Source organism: Xyrauchen texanus, chromosome 1 (genome assembly GCF_025860055.1).
Source record: "Xyrauchen texanus isolate HMW12.3.18 chromosome 1, RBS_HiC_50CHRs, whole genome shotgun sequence".
Classification (NCBI taxonomy): Eukaryota; Metazoa; Chordata; class Actinopteri; order Cypriniformes; family Catostomidae; genus Xyrauchen; species Xyrauchen texanus.
This window is the reverse complement of record NC_068276.1, coordinates 56,023,567-56,038,457: the sequence shown is the minus strand read 5'-3', so window position 1 is coordinate 56,038,457 and position 14,891 is coordinate 56,023,567. Positions and strand designations below refer to the sequence as shown.

The following is a 14,891-nucleotide window of genomic DNA, read 5'->3' as shown; positions in this document are numbered from 1 at the left end:
AAATGGTTCCTCATATATTATTCACCCATAATCAGAATCAGTTCTTAATATATTTTCTTTTTGTGTTGTTCTTATATCTCATTTGTATTTGTGCCTTTCCATCATAGGTAGGATGATTATGGTATTATTGATCCCATGACATGAAAAATATGAAGGTGTGGTGATTCTTTTTTGTGAGTCTAAAACTGTTCTTATACACCAATCAGCCACAACATTTAAAACCACCTGCCCAATATTGTGTATGTCCCCCTCTTGCTGCCAAAAGAGTGACAACCAGCATCTCAGAATAACATTCTGAGATGATATTCTTCTCACCACAATTGTACAGAGCGGTTATCTGAGTTACCGTAGACTGTCAGTTCGAACTAGTCTGGCCATTCTCTGTTGACCTCTCTCATCAACAATCATGCCACGGTCCAAATCACTGAGATCATTTTGTTTTCCCCCCATTCTGATGGTTGATGTGAACATTAATTGAAGCTCCTGACAGGATTTTATACACTCTACTGCTGCCACACGATTGGCTGATTAGATAATCACATGGATGATTGTTGGTGCCAGACAGGCTGGTTTGAGTATTTCTGTAACTGCTGATCTCCTGGGATTTTCACGCACAACAGTCTCTAGAATTTACTCTGAATGATGCCAAAAACAAAAAAGATCCAGTGAGCGGCAGTTCTGTGTGTGGAAATGTCTTGTTGATGAGAGAGGTCAACAGAGAATGGTCAGAATGTTTCGGACAAAGTCTACGGTAACTCAGATAACAGCTCTGTATAATTGTGGTGAGAAGAATATCATCTCAGGATGCGGCACAAGGGAGACCTACACAATATTAGGCAGGTGGTTTTAATGTTGTGGCTGATCGGTGTATATGTTCTATCCACCAAATCTACTATGGTTAATGAGGTTTTTGCTCGGCCCTGGATGTGAACATTTAGTTTAATCCTTTCAGATGAGCTGAACAAACTGCAAAATTGTAAAAAACTTAAGCCATGATTCAGTACAAACTCCACGAGAAAACCGATTCAAAATACTTTTAATTCAAAAGTTTATTTTATAATGTACACCAACTCATCACAGCTTTTGATAACCCCATAAGACTACTGTGTTTTATGTTCATGTTGTAATGATCAACAAAATGCTTAAGCAAAAAAGGTTTTAAACATTTTATACTCAAAAGACTGAACATAAAACACCGTTCTCATTTTTGGACCAATTAAAAAATAAAAACATCCTGGAAAATATGAGAAACATATCCAGGAAGACACATAATTACATACGCAATGAGGAAACATGACAAGTAGACAAAAGATTCTCTTTTATCCTTTTTTTCCAGATATGACACAGGCGATTTAGTAAATTTAGTCACTATCATCATCAGAGCCTCTGTTAGAAGCTTCATTGTTGGACCCCTCAGGCTCAGAATCATTATCAGACCTCTGTGGAGACCCCTCATTGTCTGAGCCCCGGTCTGACGCAGCGGCTGGAGATCTGGCCGGGGAATCTTCGTCGGATCCTTCAGAGCGGCTCTTTTTGCTCTCATTGTCCGACTGTTCAGAGTCGGATTGCTGCTGCTGCGGTCTCCTCCTCTTCACTGGTCGTTCACTGCCAGAGTCATCGTCATCTGAGTTTCCAGAGCGCTGCGGGCTGCCGGGCTCACTTCCAGACTGGTTCCGCTCCTCATTGGAATCGCTGTCGGAAGCAATGCGTTTCTTGTGGCTTTCGTCATCGTCAGAACCTGAGCCGCTGTCCCGGGGGTTTCTGGACATGAAAACGACAATGTTAGCAAGAGCATCGGCACCTAAATAAACTTAAGCAAACTCGAGACACGTGTTTCACCTGTCTTCTGCTATTTTTAGGCCATCCTCATCAGAGGAGGAATCAGAGGATGAAATGATTGCTTTGGATTTGATCTTTCCTTTAAGAGACGGCGGCATGCGCTCTGGCTTAGACTGAAAGAAGGAGAAATGTAATTACAATTAGCAATCATCCAGGTAGTCTCTTTGAGACAACGAGTTTGATGCTCAAAACATCAGTACCTTCTCAATCTTCTTGCGCTCTCTGGGTTTGCGCTGTTTCTTGGGCCTGGAGCCTCCTTCTTCATCATCTGAACCTCCATCCTCTCTTTTAGTCGGTCTGAGAAACGAGAAACCGATTGAAATCAGGCTTCAACCAGACATCTTTCCACTAGGGTTAGTTAGCTTTGCTTTTTTTTAACAATTCAAAAGTGTGTTCTCAGAAATGTTTACCTTCTTCGTTTCTTGCGGGGTTTCTTCTCTCCCTCCTCTCCGCCTTCATCATCAACTTCACTGCCGCTCCCAGCTTTCTTCTTCTTCTTCTTCTTGAGCGGCAGATCCTCATCGGAGTCATCATTGACAAAGTCATCAAAGTCACCTCCTTTCTTGCGCTAGTAAAACAATGAATTAAAATATAAAATGTGAGACGCATTTTTAAACCAGGGCTGTTAATAGATACATTTTTAATATACATGATATATGCCAATTGATTCATCAAATACATCAATATTAGCTGAGAAAGCCAATTCTGGCTTTAGAATTAAATATATATTTTTATAGACCGATGATGCTAGGAATATTCCTTATTACGGTCCTGGGAGCGCTATCAAAACATTGCTGTTTGAGCATCCCTTCTAGCCCTACACAGCAGCATTGTTTCAGCCAATGGCGTGAGTTTGGGATGGTACTATCCGTTTGATCAACCAATGGCGATGTGGGGAATGTTCGCAATTCCTCTTTGTGATGCAAGATGCAAGGGGCGGCTGTCAGGTGCTAGAGCGGGTTGTCCACTAATCGCAGGGTTGGTGGTTCGATTCCCGGTCCACACGAATCCACATGCCGAAATGTCCTTGGGCAAGACACTGAACCCCAAGTTGCTCCCAGTGGCAGGCTAGCACCTTACATAGCAACTCTGCTTTCATTGGTGTATGAGTGTGAGTGTGAATGGGACACAGTGTAAAGCCCTTTGGTAACCTCTAAGGTTAAAAAAGGCGCTATATAAGTGCAGACTATTTACCATTTACCAAGTGGTGCAGAAATTACACACTTCAGCTTTAAATTAAATTACTGAAAGCCAGTATTCTGGAGCTCATTGACATCCAAATGTAATCTCAGACTCACTCTTCCACCTCCTCCTTTCTTCTTCTCTTTGTTTGCCTCTTTCATTCCCTCAGCGAAGGTGAGCAGGTTCTTGGTCTTCTCTACATACTGAGCTCTCTGCTCGAGGAGCTTCTTCTGCTCCTCAGCCTCCCTGTTCTTCTTCTCCTCTTGCGTTTTCATCATCTGTTGTCGCAGCAGGTCTCTCTCCTGCTCCTGTTTAGCACGGTGCTCCTTCTCCTCCTCATCTTGTTTACGAGCTCGTGCCACATGGTACTGAGCCTGGCTTAGCAAGTCAGAACACTGCCTAAGAAAGCAAAAGCATACAGATGAGTTTAATGTATATGTATAACATAAGCATAACATCTGCAGGACTGTTTCTTAAAGGGATATTTCACCCAAACATTTAAATTCTCATCATTTACTCACCCTAATGCCATCCCAGATGTGTATGATTTTCTGGTAGCACTTTTTTTTTATACAGTACTGTTCTACATTTACTCATTTATATAATTACAAAAACTACAGTAATTACTACTAATGCTAACCCTACTTACCTAATATTACTCAGTACTTTCTTGGGTAAGTACACTGAAAGGGCAGGTACCTTTGACCAATAGGTAGCGAAATGCACAAATAAGGCAAATTGCCAAACAACAAAGACATTTACATTTATGCATTTGGCAGATGCTTTTATCCAAAGCGACTTACAGTGCACTTATTACAGGGACAATCCCCCCCACAAATGGTTGTGGCTGTGGGGATCGAACCAGCAACCTTCTGATTAACAGTTACGTGCTTTAGCCCACTACGCCACCACCAAGAATAATATGGAGATTTTGAGTAAAAAAGACTTCAATATTGATCTGTTTCTTACCCACACCTATCATATTGATTCAGAAGACATGGATTAAACCACTGGAGTTTTATGGATTACTTTTATGCTGCCTGGTTCTGGTCACCATTCATTTGCATTGTATGGACCTACAAAGCTGAGAAATTCTTCTATAAATCTTTGTTTGTGTTCTGCAGAAAAAGTCATACACATCTGGGATGGCATGAGGGTGAGTAAATGACAATTACTTTTTTTAGGGTGAACTATCCCTTTAAAAGACCACTTTAAAAGGCTTGACAAGTGTGGTTTTCTTTCCTGTGTTGATGTATTTCCTATTAAATTTGGGAGTTTGGGTGCTACATATTGAAAGGGCATGTCCCGTTTTTATAAAAATATCCAACAGGCTTTTGTTTATGCTATAGCTATGAACCATAATTTCCTACTTGGCTTTGCTAGTCAGAAGTAGGCAGTATGAGAGGGAGGGACGTACTCATTCTAGGAAGCATTTGATTGGACCAAAACGTTCAGTGACGTGACAGAGCATCAACAAATAAATCCTCTCTCTTCCAAGCTTGGAAACCTTCCAAGGTTTTTCATATCAGCTCCAACCTTCAGAAGTGTCAAGACATTTTGTTGCTCACTTGAGTTCCATTTCTGTCATGTCGCAATGAGAAGCTCCACCAAACGTAAGATCCCATTGGTACAAAATCCCACTCCACATTTGTATATATTTAACATGAAACAAGTTATAATTGGCTGAGATTTTATCACGTCACGCAGCATTTTCACTTTCAGTGTGGACAGAGAAATTATTTGCCGCTGCAAACTTGTCACATCACACCTGGTAAAGGCACACTATATGATTAAACATTCGAATGATGATTACAGATCTGGAGAAATTTACCTGGCTTCACCAGCAGCCAGTGCGAGGTCAAACCTCATTTTGTCTCCAGCCTTACTAAGGTAGCTGAAATACCTGTAATGCAATAACAGGAAGTTATGAAAGACACATCTGAGAGTTTTAAGGTCTTGGCGTTATACTGCAGGCTTTAGATCAATAGGAGGGTCATAAAGCTCACTCACCTGTGAGCTAACTCCAGCTCTTTCACTGCACTCAGCACAGCCTTTAGATTACTCTTTTCATCCTTCAACACAAGTGTGGCCAACCTCTGAAGCACCAGTGCCACGTTAAACATCAGCACTGTGTCACTGGGTGCCACGTGACGAGCCTGAACATCCATAAAAAGACAAAAAATAATAATAAATCAGGAGGATGTGAAATACGCTTAAATATTTATAATTAAAGGAATATTCCAGGCTCAATACAAGTTAAGCTCAATTGACTGCATTTGTGGCACAATGTTGAATACCACAAAATTATTTATACTCATCCCTCCTTTTCTTTAAAAAAGAAAGAGAAAAAACAAGGTTACAGTGAGGTAATGAATGGTCCAATGGAAGGTGGTGGGTTCAAGCCCCAACTGTTTTAGTGTTTAAAAGGTAGAAATATTAGCTTATAATTTATAAAAGCACTCCTAAAACAATACGTTTATTCATTTAGCTGTAAAAGTTGTTTAAATCAAGGCTTTTGCGGTTGTTTTAAAGGAGACCAAGTATGACCCTTTTTACAAGATCAAGTCTCAGGTGTCCCCAGAATGTATCTGTGAAGTTTCAGCTCAAAATACCCCACGGATCATTTATTATACCATGTTGTAAATGCCTCTTTTTGGGTGGAATCAAAATACGCTGTTTCCGTGTGCGTCTCTTTAAATGCAAATGAGCTGCTCCTCATTTAGAGACAATGGCATTAACAATAACATTAGCTGCATTAGCCATGGAATCAGCTAACAAGCACATTTGGAAAGGCGATTTGCAAACATTCACAAAATATAGTGTGATACTTATATCTTCAGGATATAAAGCTGTTTTTGATTAATAGATATATAAGAAAGAGGAGTGGATGGACTTTTAACATTGTAGGGTGGTTGTGTACACACACAAACATAATTTTAAGCACAATAGGTCCCTTTTAATGTTTATGGCGTCTGTGCAACAAAGTTGTAAAAGTGTACAGTACATAACTACACAGAAAAGGTTAGTAAGTGATTTTATCACACTAAAATCATCATAACATGCATATTGTTTATATCTTGTGGCCATACTTTTCAAACAGTGAGTATTTAACATTTACCGTACTGATTGGCCCCTATTCACTTCCATTACAAGTGCCTCACTGGAACCCAGATTTTTGATACTTTTTTTAAAGAAAAGGAGACTAATCTAAATTCATTTTTATGTTAATCTACATTATGCCACTCATGCTGATGATTGAGCAAAACGATCCGAGTATTGAACCTAGAATATTCCTTTAAGGCTGTCAACACACTAACATAAATATTCATGGATAATAATGTTTTTGGTGTTAATAAAAATTTTTGCCTCCAAGTATGTATGTATGTATGTATATATATATATATATATATATATGTGTGTGTGTGTGTCTTTTCAAAAGGTTGCATATTCTGTTTTAATCCAATGGGTTCCTTTTATTCTTATTTTTAAATAAACATGTAATATATATATATATGTATTATAATAAATGGTGGCTCAGCGGTAGAGGCTCTGGATTACTGACCAGATGGTGGTGGGTTCAAGCCCCAGCACCGCCAAGATGCCACTGTTGGGCCCTTGAGCAAGGCCCTTGACCCTATCTGCTCCAGGGGCGCCGTATCATGGCTGACCCTGCGCTCTGACCCCAGCTTAGCTGGGATATGTGAAAAAAAGATTTTCACTGTATATGTTCAATATACATTTGTTCAGATTTATAATTTGTGACAAAAATAAAGGCTTCTTCTTAACATGTTAACTTTGGCAGCCCTATTTATAAAAGAACAAGAACAAAAAACAGAATTAATGGAGTAAAGCAATTGGGGGAAAAAACATGGCAGGGTTGCATTCAAATGTCCTCACCCTCAGAAGAGTCTGTTTACACTCCTGCAGCTTGCCACATTTGAAGAGCGCTCGGGCCAGATACAACAGCACCTCTGTGTTCTGAAACTTGAAGAATTTCTTCAAGCAGTTTTCATACTGGATAAACAAAGAAAAACATGCCATGAGTTCTGATCCAACAAAACAAATTCATGTCAGCAGAACATTTGAGTTTGTGCAGTGTCACACCATCTGCACAGCACTGATGTACTGCTTCTGCTCCACATAGATGTGTGCAAGGTTCAGCCAGACATCACTGATCTCTGCTGTGGCCTCTCTGACCTGAGCAAAGACATCTCTTGCCTCTCGGAAATAACCCTTATGTGCCAGTACAGCACCTGCGGCAGACAGAAGAGGAATACAAATAAAACCGATTATTTAACAATAATTTGACCCAACTTGCTCACTCAGTACAATCTTTTTTTAATAGTTCCTCCACCATGACAGTGGTGACCAGAAAGAGAAAACTGCCCATAGCAGAAAACCATAGTCAAAAGTCTGGCTTTGAGAGACTAATTAAACAGCAGATTAGGCACCTATGCCATTGGCAGCATACAGATTTTTGGCATCGTTCCTCAGGACTTGTTTGTAGATCGCTAGTGCTCGATCCTGGTGCCGCTTTTCCTGCAAAAAGCAAAAACAAGACTAAATCAGACAACAAATTCTGAGAGCATAGAGTGTTGCTCTATCAACATCTCGTTATGATAACAAACCTTTTCGCGATCTCTAGTGGGCTGATGCAGTGTCTGAAGCCACACGTTCCCTAGCGCCAGCATAGAGTAGGTGTCATTTTGAGTGGACGGCTGTTTAAGGATGCGTTCAAACTTCTTCTGGCCGGGACCCCATTCCTGCTTGGCCAGATGGAGGTTACCAATCAGCGACCAGGCATCAGGGTGATCCTACAAAACACACCTTTTATTAATAAGGCTCTAAGAGAATGAAAGTAAATAATGCGATTGTGACGCAAGAACTACGCACCTGATTGATCTGTAAAGCTTCTTTAAACCAGTCAGAAGCTTCATAGAAATTTCCCTTGTCACGTGCCATTGCTCCAAGACGCAAATAACCTGTAACCAATTCAAATAAAAGTTAACGACGGTTCCAGGCAAAAGTCCACATAAACACAAAATGAATATCCTGATGCATACAGTCCACGTAATTGGGATGCTCTCTCAGGATGTTCTTGTAGAGTTTCTCTGCCTCATGGAACTCGCACATGGCCTCATAGAGTCTAGCCAAGTTATAGGAGGTTGTGACAGAGATGGCGTTGTAGTAGTGCTCATCATGCTCGCCCTCAGCTTTGGCCCTCTCCAAAGAAGCCAGGAAGTATTTCTACAAAGAAACAGAAGGTGTATAAAACAATAATTAACAAATACATTCAGTTCTAATTTGAGATAAACACAACTTTCGCAACCCATTTTGTGTCCATAAAGTGACATATTTTGAGATTTTTAACAATGAAAAGAAAGTGGAGAGGCTTTTTGCTTTTATAAAAAGACCAGCAACAGTAATATAATAAAAGACACCAATGTTCAATAAATAGTGACATTTATTTTAGAGCTGTTGTTTTAAAGTGTTAATTACAATTAAAGGAATATTCCGGGTTCAATACAAGTTAAGCTCAATCAACAGCATTTGTGGCATAATGTTGATGTAAAGGGATTAAAAGAAAGGAGGAGGCGAGAACCTGCTTGACGATATAAATCATATTTTAATGAAGAACTAAACAAAAAGACAAACACACAAAGGTGTCGGACAGCTGCCCGTAAATCTCTCTCTCCGTCCCACTGCAGTCTCCAGTCGACCTTAATACCTCTCTGAGGCTTGATTAGCCTGATTAGGGGCCGGGTGTGTAGCATCACGACCCGGCCCTGCCCTCCAACCTGTCACAGTCGATTACCACAAAAATGTATTTGTACTCATTACTACTTTTCTTTAGAAAAAAGCAAAAATCGAAGGTACAGTGGGACACTTACAATGGAAGTGAATGCGGCCAGTTTTTGGAGCGTTTAACGGCAGAAATGTGAAGCATAGTATTTTATAAAAGCATTTACATGAATTCTTCTGTTAAAATGTATTATAGTTAAGTTGTAAAATTGGCTATAACTACACAGAAAAGGTTAGTAAGTGATTTTATCATCACACTAGAATCATGTTTACATGCATATCGTTTATGTCTTGTGGCTAAACTTGAGAATTTTAATGTTAAAAAATTGGCCCCCATTCACTTCCAGATTTTTCCTTTTTTTTTTTTTAAAGGAGGGGGAAGTCAAAATACATTCAATATAATTAATATTATGCCACAAATGCTGTCGATTGAGCGCAATTTTTATTATACCCGGAATATTCCTTTAAATATAAATCACTATTTACCACAGACAATAGCTTCAATTCCCCCCAAAACCTCATCGTCATCAACATAGAAGAGGTGAAAGAGGGACTAGCTGCAATGAAGAAAGAGAAGGCAGCTGGTAAAGATGGTATCCCCCTCGGAATGTCTTCACCACCTGTGCCCTTTGGGGTTCCAGTGGCTAGCAAAATTTTATTCCAAGGCATTGGAATCTGGACACATCTCAGAAATATGACGGGAGGTGATGGTCTTTGCACTTAAACCTGGGAAGCCGACCAATGACCCACAAATCTATAGGCACTTCTGTGCAGAACCTACAGTATAAACTCCTGGGATGTATCATCCTCTGGAGAATAAGCCCTCTTGTCGAGTTGGTGATCCTTGATGAACAGGCAGGTTTCCAACCGAATCATAGGTGCTGTAACCAAGTTCTGGTCCTGACAACCCACATTGAGGCTGGGTTCCAGAAGAAGTACAACACTGGTGCAGCCTTTCCCCTGCCCCCAAATGAGCCTAGACTGGATGATGCTGAGCAATTTTGATTTGAGTGGCTTTCAAAATTCCACTGTACCTTGGCCTCGCCTAGGTTTCCCAATCTGAAGTGTAAAGCCCCCAAATTATTGAGGATCTCAGGAGGAACATCAGCTTGAACCTTTTCCTGGAGGATGCGAGTGGCGGTGCCATATGCCGACAGAGCACCCTGCAGGACAGATGGGCGATGGGGTTAGTTGTGCAAATTAAAACAGCTCCAAAATTGTCCGAAAAGAAAAAGAGGCATATATTAAATCACAGCTGTTACCTGAATGTCTGTTTGTTCCAAAATTTGGGCAAGCTCAATCCAGGCTTCCACATCATCGGAATACTGTACTGTGATTTTTTTTAGATGTTCCTATGAAATCAAAACAGAAAAGTTTTGAGATAGAGACTTAAAAAGGGTTATATCATCCATGTTAAGAATTGTGACTTTTTTCATTTTTGATTTACTAGTTCTTACTTTAGCGATGTCTCTCTTCTCCTGGTCATCCGATGTGGCATAAAGTGACCCAAGGATTTTCATGGTTTCATAATTACTGGGATATGCCTTCAAGACCTTTTCAAAGCACTGCGCAGCATTCTCCTTGTCTCTACGATACACATACATCTGGCCCAGACCAAAGAAGGGCAGTACAAAAGTAGATGAGGCAAACTGAGTGGCCTGATAGTAGTACTGGAAGGCTTGGTCGTAGTCCTCCTAAACAAATCAAAGTAACATGTTCTGGTTTTTGCCACTGAAGTTTTATAGAGTACAGGGAATTTTGAAATATTGATATATCTGTCTTACCTGGACATGGAAGGACCGAGCTAACTGATAGCAGCTCTCTGCTTGCATAGCTTCCACCTCTGTGTTGTGAAAAGCATGAAGAGCCAGATGCTGTACTTTGCTATAATCCTGAAAAACATACAGAGATAAAGTACTCAGGCTCCAACTCTAAACAGTAGCTCTTAATCATGAGTAGGACGTATATTTACTTTTTTGAAGAAGAAATGATTGGCGAGGTGATTGAGCACCATGGGGTTGCTGGGGTCAATGGTGTAGGCTCTGGACAGCAGCTGCACTCCGTTCTTGATGGAGTCGGCTTCTTTGCTGTTGAGCTCCAGCACAGCCAAACCCACCAACGCCCCCACACATTTAGAGTTCAGCTCCAGGGCTCGACCAAAAGCCAAGCGAGCTTTCTCTAGTTTGTTAAGCCTGACAAAGCAGTGGCCCATGCCAAGCCTCACCTCGGCTAAAATGAGACAATTTACACAGAAATTAGCTCAGCAAGTCTTCATCAATGTAAAAAATTAATTAATTAATAATATAAAAAAAAACAATTGGCAAGCTCACCTGGACAGCCAGGGTTAGTGCGAAGGGCTTTTTTGTAATACGCCAGTGCTCCCCTGTAATCCTTTTTGTTGAAGGAGATACATGCCTTACCTGTTTTACAATATGGACACGAATAACAATCCATAAAAAGACAATATCTATTAATACATAGTTCTTAAAAGTTAACATAAAAAGCACGAGACCCAGGATGTAAATGCAGAAGCTCAAGGTTGCCGTGAAGAGCATTGTGACATACCCCGATGGCAACGCTTCTTTTTTTGTTATTTGCTATTGTTGCCAAACCCTTTCTTGGATTAACTGGCATTATATTACAGTGTTAATGGAATAGTTCAACCAAAAATGAAAATTCTCTCATTATGCATCATGTGGAGAGCACTCAATGGTGCAAGGAAGAGTAATCAAGCTTGAAATCATACTGATGTCATGATTAAGTGAAAAATGAGTTACACTTTGGTCTGTTCTCACCTAAAACAGGTTGGATCGCATAAGGCGGCTTGAATTAAACAACTGGAGTTTTATGGATTACTTTTATGCAATCTTTATGTGCTTTTTGGTGCTTCAATATTTTGGTCACTATTTACTTGAATTGTATGAGTTGAGATATTCTTCTATAAATCTAAATTTGTGTTCTGCAGAAGAAAGAAAGTCATTCACATCTGGGATGGCATGAGGGTGAGTAAATGAGAGAATTTTCAATTTTGGGTGAACTGTCACTTTAATTTAAGATTATAGAAAGGCTGAATTAACAGTAGCCAAAACAGCTATTTGATTATTGGTTCGCAATAATCAATCAGTAGGCCGTGGTAAAAAATATAAAAAATATATTTTTATTTTCTCTGCAGTAACATGCACCGCTGAATTGCGCAAAATAAGACCGGGTATGTGTATTAAGAAAGTAAAAAGGGTCAATTTTCATTTCACTATGACTTTAAATAACTTGTATTAGGCAAATGATTATATCTCTATTTGTTTACCCAAGAGTGCAGGTATGTTGTTTGTTGACTGGTTAAGTACAAACTGGAACTGAGCATCAGCCTGATCCATCTTATCTCCTTCCAGGAGACAAAAGCAAGCTCTTCCAAGCAGATGGTTCTGTGAAAGTGTGAAATAATCATAATAGTGTAACATCAATACAGTTAAAAAGATCTCTGTAAAAGTTACATTTCAGAGGCATTACAATATCTAATGTTCATTTACCTGATCATACATGATGATCTTGTCTGCCATGGTGTACAGGAGAGTGGACTGGTTGATGAGGTCCTTCTTTGTATCCTTGTTCTTCTCTTTACGAGCCTGTTGGACATAGTAAGCAGCTAAAGTGTCCAGACACGTCATCTGGTCCTTCTCATGGTCTCTGTAATCCAGGTTTCCATCAATGCGTGCCGCCTCCAGCAACTTGACGAAATCCTCGGTCTTTCCTTGCTTGTAGTACTCCAACTGAAACGAAACATTCTCAAATAGTTTGTTTGAAACAATGAACTCCCATTAAGAAATTTTAGCAGAGATCCCACCCTACGTCAGAAGTGAACTTTTCCATAAAGGGGCAATAATTGCCCACCTGGATTTAACTTTCAGTGGCATTGTTAGCATTTATAAGGGAATTTTGCTTTCTAAATGCAGTATATGCAAAAAACTACAGTCATTCTTATATTTAAATACTTTAATGTATGTCAATATGAATAACTAGATTGAGAATATACCGTTTATTAGCTCCTGCCTATAAAATTGTATAAATATCAAATCATATGTTCTGTGATAATAGCTAATAACGAAGCTTTAAATAGAATATTAAGACCTATATCAGCTGTCATTAAAATAAATACAAAACAGGGGCCTTTTTTTGCCCCCACATTTTGAATTTCAGGAGCATTTTTGTCACTTTTCGGGCATTTTTACCACAAGCCCTCCTTTATTTCTGACTGTGATCCACCACATAATGAAACTAGGGTCAAAAATTAACAATCTTACCAAGTGCAAGTAAAAACAGCTTTGGAAAATAAATAAGACACCAGTTAATTATTATTAATTGTATTTTTTATTGCAAATATATGCAAAATGCAGCATCTTGCCCAGTTAAAAAACAAAATGTACGGGCATTATATTTTCTCCCACCACTGACAGATGTGCCAACAAGTTCATATTGGACCCTGAATAATTGAAGAGCACTACACACAAGTTTGTACACCACTCACAGCAAGTGCAATCCATATGTGCAGCTGTGTATGTTCCTGTTTGAGGATACTGATGACCTCATCTCCTTCAGGAAGCTGGTCAAAGTCAAGCTCAATGACCTGAAAAAGAAGCACAGAAGAACACATTAAGGGAGGACAAACCATACAGTGAGAAAGTGAACAACGTTCAGCACAAAGAACTTATGATAAAATAATTATCATGGTCATACAGACTATAGGCTGAATGATCACAACATTTTCATTTCTCTGATGATGGCATTATATCACCAGCCATCACTGCTGCATGGTTTATTATCGTGCATTTGATAAATACAGTTTGGCAGGAATTGACTGGACAAGAGCGCTTCTATAAAGTTGCGACGAATGGGAAACTTGTATGATGTTTTTTTGGCAGGACAGCTTTGATGATCGTCAACAAAACGATTTACCACTCGTTTATCATGTGAACCAGGTTTAGAGATATTTACTTTGGGATTTGACATGTTTGCTCATGGTTAGCAGAAGCATTTCTCTCATTAGCCTGTTTAGTTTGTTTGTTTTGTGTATACTTATCAAGACCGAGCGAGTATAGCATGTTAGCTAGAGACTGAGCTGTTATAAAATCATATTGAGCGCCACACAGAGACCAAACGAGCCAGTACCTCATCTGTGTCCCGCAGAGGGATTTCAATGGATCCCCGAGACATGGTGGCGACTCAAACCCCAAACCCAATGTCGCAGTTTTCGTAATATATGTACTCGTATTCAGTGATGATGTTCAACAGCAGCAACTGCCTTGCACACATATGAACAACACAATACACTTCACTTCCGGGTTAACGGACCAGCGCTACAAATTAAAAGTCCTCTAAAACTGAACGGTAAAGTTTCCAGAAGATGTCACATAAAATATATTTTGACCAGACAAGAGCCGTGATTTTACATTTATACTGGCGGCCAAATGTTTGGAATAATGTACAGATTTAGCTATTTCGGAAGGAAATTGATACTTTAATTCACCAAAGTGGCATTCAACTGATCACAAAGTGAAAAAAGAAACAGCTTTCTCTAGAAACTCATTGCTGTTTTGAGGAATGAAGGCTTGAAATTGCCAAAAACTAAAGATTTCATACAAAGGTGTACACTACAAAAACAAAGCCCAACTGGCTCTAACAAGGACAGAAAGAGATGTGGAAGTCCAGATGTACAACTAAACAAGAGGATAAGTACATCAGAGTCTCTAGTTTGAGAAATAGACGCCTCACATGTCCTCCGCTGACAGCTTCATTGAATTCTACCTGCTCAACACCAGTTTCATGTACAGCAGTAAAGAAAAGACTCAGGGGTGCAGCCTTATGGGAAGAATTGCAAAGAAAAAGCCACTTTTGAAACAGAAAAACAAAAAGAAAAGGTTTGAGTGGGCAAAGAAACACAGACATTGGACAACAGATAATTGGAAAAGAGTGATATGGATCTGAACCCCATTGAGCTTTTGTGGGATCAGCTAGACTGTAAGGTGCGTGAGAAGTGCCCGACAAGACAGTCACATCTATGGCAAGTGCTACAG

General features: G+C 39.7%; 1 protein-coding gene across 1 annotated transcript; it reads right to left on the bottom strand.

Moving 5' to 3' along the window:
• Nucleotides 1–1,025: 1,025 nt before the first annotated feature.
• On the bottom strand, nt 1,026–14,130 carry ctr9 (CTR9 homolog, Paf1/RNA polymerase II complex component). Its single transcript, XM_052140837.1, has 23 exons — nt 13,987–14,130; nt 13,346–13,444; nt 12,351–12,590; nt 12,128–12,245; nt 11,154–11,243; nt 10,796–11,052; nt 10,608–10,715; nt 10,281–10,517; nt 10,086–10,175; nt 9,858–9,986; nt 8,085–8,268; nt 7,915–8,003; nt 7,650–7,835; nt 7,473–7,560; nt 7,126–7,274; nt 6,919–7,035; nt 5,032–5,177; nt 4,853–4,924; nt 3,138–3,420; nt 2,250–2,407; nt 2,040–2,136; nt 1,840–1,952; nt 1,026–1,761 (listed from the first exon to the last, which is right to left on the bottom strand). The coding sequence occupies exons 1-23, from the start codon at nt 14,029–14,031 to the stop codon at nt 1,362–1,364; spliced, it is 3,495 nt and encodes a 1,164-aa protein (XP_051996797.1). The 5' UTR covers nt 14,032–14,130; the 3' UTR covers nt 1,026–1,361.
• Between the last annotated feature and the right edge of the window lie 761 nt (nt 14,131–14,891).